This window comes from Galeopterus variegatus, unplaced genomic scaffold (assembly GCF_000696425.1).
Source record: "Galeopterus variegatus unplaced genomic scaffold, G_variegatus-3.0.2 Scaffold1567, whole genome shotgun sequence".
Taxonomy (NCBI): Eukaryota; Metazoa; Chordata; class Mammalia; order Dermoptera; family Cynocephalidae; genus Galeopterus; species Galeopterus variegatus.
The window spans coordinates 223,444-231,625 of NW_007727678.1; the positions used below are offsets into that span (position 1 = coordinate 223,444).

At 43.9% G+C, this 8,182-nt stretch overlaps 1 protein-coding gene across 1 annotated transcript in view; it reads right to left on the minus strand.

The window, feature by feature from the left end:
• EFCAB6 (EF-hand calcium binding domain 6) overlaps nucleotides 1-8,182 on the minus strand; it is a 303,634-nt gene that overhangs the window by 152,398 nt on the left and 143,054 nt on the right. Inside the window, 3 exon segments of the mRNA XM_008577701.1 lie at nucleotides 1,671-1,844; nucleotides 7,167-7,327; nucleotides 7,440-7,499. Of these exon segments, the coding sequence (XP_008575923.1) occupies nucleotides 1,671-1,844; nucleotides 7,167-7,327; nucleotides 7,440-7,499 (395 nt within the window).

Here is an 8,182-nt window from a genome sequence, read left to right on the forward strand (position 1 = left end):
GGCGCCGCCCCCCCCCCTCGCGCAGCCGGTGGGGGGGAACTGGTCTGTATGTGGGATCCGAACCCTCGGCGGGAGCGCCGCCGCACTTCCCAAGCGGCGCACTATCGGAGTGCGCCACCGGGCCGGCCCCAGACCTTGCCCACTTTTGATTTAACCCAAACGACAAAGAGGTTTCCCATCCCTATTTCACAAGTGAGAAAACAGATGCTGAGAAAGGCGGGGTCACTCAGAGACTTCCTCCACGCCCCGGCTTGTAGGTTCCAGAGCCAGACCTGGAGGTCGCAGCACTGCACCCACGTGAGAGCTCTCCTGTTGTGCCAGTGTGGGGCAGCAGGCCGGGGTGGGGCTGGAGGGGAGATGACATCGTCTTTGTGCTGAGATTCTCAACTGTGCTTTGAGCTGGCTGAACATGGCATGTGACTGGGCACATACAGTGGGAGAAGGATATTTTTATAAACTGGGAAAATTTAAGGCCAGAGCCCATTATAAAACTTCCAATGAAAGAAATGGGCCACTCTGTGGTAACTAGATCAAGGAGGTTACCCAACACCTGGTCCATAATTATTCCAAGGTGATTTATGATATCAACTTGATTTATAAAATATAAATTGCATGTGATGTGCTGGGAGTGGGAGTTTGTGTTTGGAGAATAATTATTTGCTCATCTCTCTCTGAGTCTCTTGGGCCCCATTCTTGTGGGGGAGGGAAAGCGGCTGCCAGGCAGTCCTGGTGAATGGACGTCATCCCCTCTCTGCTGTGTCCTCAACTGTCAGGAGCTCTCCAGGAACGCACACATCTTATGAAATGCTTAACGGCCATGGCTTCTTTCAAAGCAGACATATCTTATCACAGAATGTTTAACCTTTCTCTTAAAATACCATCTTTCTGCCCATTTATAAGGCAGCTACTCCTGAAAAGCCCAGATATTCAAATTTCATTAGCAATATCATTAAACATTCCCATAGCTCTATACTTAAGAACTTTTTAAAGAGGATATGATAAAGTGAATCTGCTGAATAGTTCTTCAACATTTTACCTTTTTTGTGAATTTATTATAAGCTATGAACAAGTAAGTTAAAATAATATCTTTTCATTAGACTAAACCTACATTTCTCAAAATGAGGAAGAGCTAGAATATTCATCAGTCCAATTTTTTATAGATTTACTAAGTATGTTTTATTGTTACAATTCAATTTGGCAGTCATTTCAATAATTCTGCCATTTATGTTAGAAAACGTTAGCTGGTTTAATGGGTGTGTTTTGCAATAAATATTAAATGGTGGTAAGAAATCTAAGTTTCTGGAAAAGAATAAATGTGAATGCAGGTATGTAATAGTCGAGTTGCAGACAGTTTCTCTGGAACTTGAAAGTCCTGGATTTTTGACCCAGGCCAACCGCAAAGTTTGTGAACAGCCTGAGACAAGTCCCCAGATCTCTCAGACCTCAGCACTTCCATTTCTAAAATTAATAGGTAGATTCAAGAATTCCTAAGATATCTGGTTGTTCTAAAATTCTTTGACTCTAATCACTATATTTAAAGTGCCACCTTATTATTTAAATGATAAATTATTAAAGTATTCATTTAGTTAGCAAATATTTACTAAATGCCTATTCCATGATAGGCACTGTGGTTTTAATTTGCTCTTTTTAAAATTTTTTTAAAATTTTACCTCTCAGAATGATCTGGATGCTGCTGTTCTTCTTTTTGAAAACGTTCACTTAATGGCTGATCCTTTGGAACAAGAATTGGAGAGGTAGTGTGCGGGCCATTAATTCCTAGGCATGCCAAAAGCTTCTTGTAAAGGATTCTTCCTGTAGAAGCATCCTGAAACTTACCGCAGAGTCTGAATTTTAAAAATAATTAGAACACACCCATTAGAATGGTTAAAATTAAAAAGACTGACCAGGTGCTGGCGGGAGGTGGCTATAGTCTCATGCACTGCTGGTGGGAACATAAAAAGGTATGAGCACTCTGGAAGACAGTGTGGCAACTGAAGATACAGTTACCAGAGCAACCAGGCACTTACCCAAGACAGGTAACAATGTGTGTCTACACAAAGAGTTATACAACATATACAGCTTGATTTGCAACAGCCACAAACTGGAAACAAACCATACGACTGTCAGCATTTGAATGGATACACAAACTGTGGTAAAGCCAGAGAATACCACTTGGCAGTGAAAAGGAATAAACTGTTGATATTTGTGACAATAGGAATGAATCTCAAAGTCATTATGCCTGGTCAATAAAGCCAGACTAAAAAGAGAATATCTTGTATGCTTGCATTTATATCAAAGCCTGGAAAATGCACAGTAATCTATGGTGACAGAGCAGATCAGTGATTGCTTGGGGGTGGGAGGAGAGAGCAATGAACTGCAAAAGGGCACAGGAAGCTTTTGGGGAGGTGAGGAAAATGATTGACATCTGGGTTGATGACTTGTGATAGTTTCGTGGAGATAGACACATGAATTTTATCAAATTGTACATTTAAATATGTACAGCTTCTTATATATAAAGTACACCACAATAAAAATACAATAAGTGTAACAAAAAGAAAAAGAAAAAAAATTTGAATTAGAAATTTTGGTATGGAATTATGTATGTACTTATATCGGAATTTTGGTATATGCAATATTTTAGAAAATGTATGAAACTGCTGATATGACCGGATTGATTTCTTTTTGAACATTTTGTTTGTTGATATTTTTCTAATCATAGAAGTTATAAATGGTCATTGTTGCAACTTGGTAAAGCCTGAGGACCCAAACAAAATCTCATGTATTCATTAAAATCCACACTGCAACAGAGCACGGCAGTCATGGTGTGGCTCCTTGGGTTTGAGGTCAGCTCTGTGACTGAAGGACTGTCACAATGAGGCAGAAGCTCACAAGGCGTGGTCTGAAGACACTTCCAGGGCATCGGCAAGGCCAGAACTAGTCTCATATTAATACTAAGGTGTTATTTGCCTTTTTCAGACTGATCTCTCATGCGTGTACAATGGAGTTTTTCAGAGGCCATGTGTACATGATCATGTCCATGCTGTGATCACTAATGGGATGTGCGGCAGAACTAGTCTCATATTAATACTAAGGTGTTATTTGCCTTTTTCAGACTGATCTCTCATGCATGTACAATGGAGTTTTTCAGAGGCCATGTGTACATGATCATGTCCATGCTGTGATCACTAATGGGATGTGCGGTGCACAGTCCGTGTTTTCTAAGATTTCTGAAGTTGAAGGCTTGTGGTATACGATATCATTTTGATGATGGGGTCAGAGCATGAGCTCTGAAGCCACACTTAGCTCCATAAGTTTGAGTGAGCATTGTAACCGCTTCAATAAGTGTTCACGTTACTAGGTATTAAGCACTGTGCTAACTACAGCTACAGCCGTGCACTAAATAGAACAACCCTCACTTCATGGAACCCGGGAGAGACTTGTCATCCAGAGCCAAGGGAATAGATCATTTAAAAGTCCAGAGGCAAGAGAGAGCCCCGTGTTTGCTGTCTAGCTCGAGCAGAGGCCAGCCACAGCAGCAGCAGCTAACCTTTACTGAGAATGTACTGTCTGCTCGGCACTGAGTTAGAGTCTTTTTGTATATTTCTGTATATTACCTAGAGTCCTCACACAACTCTAGTAAAGAATATTAGGATGAGGAAATAGAGGCTCAGAGAGGTTAAGTAATTTGCCCAAGTCCACAGCCAGTTCAGGGCTGGGCTGGGATTTGAGCCCAGGCCAGCTGGCTGCAGAGACAGATAAAGTGAGGTAGCATCAGGGAGAATGCACAGGAGAGGGTCCGTCTCAAACACCCACTTGCCCACATGACCAATCCACTAGATCTCACTCACTCATTCATTCACTCACTCCACACCTAAGAAGCCCTGAATGTCCCAGGCATGACTCCACCCCTAGGGCTTCAGAGGTGAAACAGACACAAAGCCCTTGCCCTTTACATCTCGGTAGCTGACACAGATAAATAAATGAAAAGAACCATGGAAAAGGAAGCCAGGTGACAGGGTAGGGAGTAACTGTGTGTGTGTGGCAGGGGGGGACAGAGTGACCACCCACTCCAGGTGGTGATGTGTCAATCTGCTCTCCAAGTTAATGCATCCAAAACAGAACTTCTGATTCTCACTCCTGACACTGCCCCTCTGCCAGGCTCCCCCATCTCAAATGACAACCCTGAGCACCCAGCTGCTCAGTCCAGAAACTTAGAGTCATCTTGGTTCCCCCTCTCCCACCCCAATCTACAATACTGGCAAGTCCAGCCAGTTGTACTCCAAAACATATCCTGAATCTCCACGTGTGGTCATGGTGTACATTCCCAGAAGAGTGACAGAGACAGGCGGAGGTCCACTGTCACGCCGGACTGACTTCCACCAAGGCATTACACCCCACCGCCCACCCCCAGCCCACCTGGGAGGACCAGTGTTTCCACTTCCCGCCAGCACTGGGGACTCTATTTGAAGGTATATTAGCAAATTTGCATTTCTTTTACTTCAGGTGATGTCTAACATATTTCATGTTTTTTCTACTCACTAACCTAAGTTTTAACAGAGCAGTGGCGAGTCTCCTGCTCAGAGCCTTTGGCAGAGCTCTATCTGCCCCTCCACAGGCCCTGCCATGCCCTCCTCTCAAGACCTCGCATTTCCCTCTGTCCCCTGGACAGCCTGTTCTCCAGTTCTCCACACTGGAGCCAGAGTGAGCTTTACAGAGCGTAGACCTGAGCTTGTCACCTCCCCCACCTAGAGCCACCCCGGGGGCTCCAGTTCCTGCTCAGCTGTGCTTCTTGGCTACGGCGGCTGCACATTGGAACCCGGTGGGGACTTCAACACAGGCAGCAGGATATTTAAAGCTCTCCAGATGCTTCTAAGGGGCTGGTGGAGAATCCCTGCCCTGCCGGATGAGTCCCAATTCTGAAGTACGGTGCACACAGTCATTCTGGCGGGACCCTCTGGCACCATCCCATACGGCATTCCCCTATAAAATGTCCTCCAGTCATCCCACATGGCCTGTGTCCCCAAACGTGCCACGTTCCCCTAGCCCTTCTCTTTCTTCTCCAGACTCAAGCACCTGTCCCCGGGAAGCACCCTGCATTCTGGGCCACCTGCCCCCACCGGCTGTAAGAGAGCTCTCCTCCTCCGTGTTCTTGAGGCACTGAGCACGCATCTGCTAAAGTACTTCTATGCCATGCTGGGTTTGTCTGCATCTCTTTCCCCCACCTTAGACACCCTGTAAATGAAGGGATTTGTGTAAACCTATTACCTATGACGGATAGCCTTTATGCAGTAGGCGCTCCCTAGAGCTAACAAAGAAAAGGAAAAAGTGAAGGAAAAAGTGAATTGCCCAGTCAACCCCAGGCCCCTCTCTTCCTCGTGACCACACACAGCCAAGGCCAAGAGTGGCCGGAGCCCCCACAGACAGGGGACTGCAGAGTGGCCCCTCCTTTCTTCCCTGCAGGGCACTGCCTCAGCCCAGGCCCTACCAGCTCTCACCTGCACTCTCTCTAGAACCCTCTCTTGACTTGCAGTCACCTGTTCCTTGCCAGTGTTTCTTCCACACACTACAAACTGCTGTTCCTGCAAACATTCAATAAGAATTGGGTAAAATGCAAATGTCCGAGCCAAGCACACCAAGCGCCTCCTGATCAGCAAAGCCTTTGCCTCCCCCTCCTCTTATAAATCCTTCTTCTCCTGCAAAAACCAGCCATTAAAAAAAAAAAAAAAAAAAAGCTTCACAAACATGAATGTTCATAGAAAGGAGACCTGAATGCCAACAGCTACCAGTAGATCAACTTGTGTTTCACTTTAAATCGATGTAGTGTAAACAAAATCAACAAATAAGATTTTTAACATTTTAATCAGAAGGACTGGAAGAGAATTAGAATAACTTTCTTCTCCATGATTCAACTTGATTCCCCCCAGAGTAGCTGCCTAAATTATTTGTCCACACTGGAAAACACTGGACTGGACAATCTCTGAGGTCGTCCAGCTCTGAGTTCTGTGAGAGCAGGTCTGAGCGGACAGCAGGGCATTCAGTGGTGGGAATGTGTCCTCTGCAGACCGGTGAGGTTTCAAGCGGTGGGTTCTCAAGGTCACATGCAGAGAGGGAAGCAACCGGTCTCTATGCCCCAGGAAAGGCATGTGGAGGGTGAAAGAGACACCAAGAAGGAGACCCAGAGGCGCCTGGAAGAGGCCATTTTCTTCTTTTCCTCAATATTCCTATTCAGCCTCTTAATGTGTATCCCCTGCCAGCTTTGGCTCACCCATCACAAATTAAGTTTGAAACTAAGGCGATACAAAATCATAATTCAAGCTACTGTTGATGGGGATAACCGATCGTAGCCAGACACCCTGGGAGGTGAAAGAGTGTGATGATTCAGGGCGTAGATCTTCTTCCAACCCCACTGCGGTTCATGTGTGAGGGTGGGCGGAGCCGAGCACTCAGCACTAATCAGCTGTGGCCCAATTATCGAATTTCTTGGCCCAGAAATGAAGTGTCTAGGACTTTGTTCTGTCTTAACCATGACTGGTCTGCCCCTATATAATTGATAGTTTGATTGTGTATAGCCAGTAATAATTAGTTGATTGTATATAATTAAATTGTTCAATTACCAGTATTTCATGTTTTAAAAACAAACAAGATTCTTGATGATAATGTCCTCACTATCAGAACTCAACATATTAATCGTGACAAATAAAGTAAAAGCTCTGTTTAAATTCAACAAGAGGTCAGATAAAATCTGCATTTTGAGCAATACTTTATAAGATGTTGCTAAAAAATAAAGGAAATATATTTGCTTGCCAAAAAAAAAAAAAAAAAAGCACAGGAGTCATACAGACTCAGGATGGAACCCAGGCCCTGCCACCCATCAGCTGTGTGACTTGGAGTGGACACTTGACTTCTCCAGGCCTCAGCTTCATTATCCATAAACAGGATTTAATACTGGCTGCCTTCTGCCTTACATGGTTGTGGTCAGGACTAAACACGTAACATACGCCGAGCTCTTAACCAATGTCCAGTGCTTAGTAAAACTCGATGGATAGTAGCTAAATTATCAATATTATCTATTAATATTGAAAAAATACATTAAAAAAACATTTAGGATTATGAAACAGACTTGATGAAAAACGTGACATGAATTAATTTTGTTACCAAAAACTTACTTCATTAAATGTTCATTGGTTAACGATGGGCAGAACATGCGCATGATTTTCTTGAAATTATTTCGACCAATGAACCCTGTGTCTCCAAGGTCATATGACTGCAGCAAGTTATAAAAACCATGAAGATTCCTAGTAACTGCATCATGAACAATTTCTTCCACCTAACATAAAAAACCAGACATATTTACTAAGCTGTGCATTTGTAAGCTGGTGGGATAGCACCCCTAGACCACAGAGGAAGGCATCCCCAAAGAGAGGGCAAGTGTTACTTACTGAATCCCAAGCCAGGAGGAGAGGGGTCCTGGTCTCTGTACAGGGGGACACATTTCTCATCTAATTGGGAAAGAGAAAGTATGCAAATAAAAGTTATTCATGAAAGGCAGCAGGAGCTTTGGAGGCAGATGGACACGGACTTGAATCTTAGCTCTGTTCCTGATTAGCCAATAGCTTTGAGACTTTGAGCAAGTGAGTTTGTCCTGCAACAACCATCTGAAAATAGAGATGATGATATTTAATTTGCACTTAAAAATTTAAAACGTACAATAAACATGAAAATATCCGTCACCTAGAAATTAAATAAATGCAAAGTAAAAGAATAACAAGATGGCATTTTTGCCTATCAGAATAGCAAGAACGAAAAAGTAAGCAAACTGCCAGTATTAGCAAGGGTTTCAGAAATGGTGGGGATGTAAATCGATAGAGCTTTTGGGTAGGTATTTTGTCTCATGCCTCATGGTACATTTGGATAATATTAGACCATTTGGTAATTTATAGACTCTAGAGTGATGAGGACAGCACTGGGGAAGAGGGTGCTGGGGAGCAGGGATAGAGGAAAACTTAATTTTCACTCTATTCTCTTTTGTATCTTTGTACTTTACACACATATTCTTCTTTAAAAATAGTTAATAAGGGCCGGCCCGGTGGTGCACTGCTATAGTGCGCCACTTGGGAAGTGCAGTGGCGCTCCCGCCGAGGGTTCGGATCCCACATACAGATCGGCCACTCACTGGCTGAGC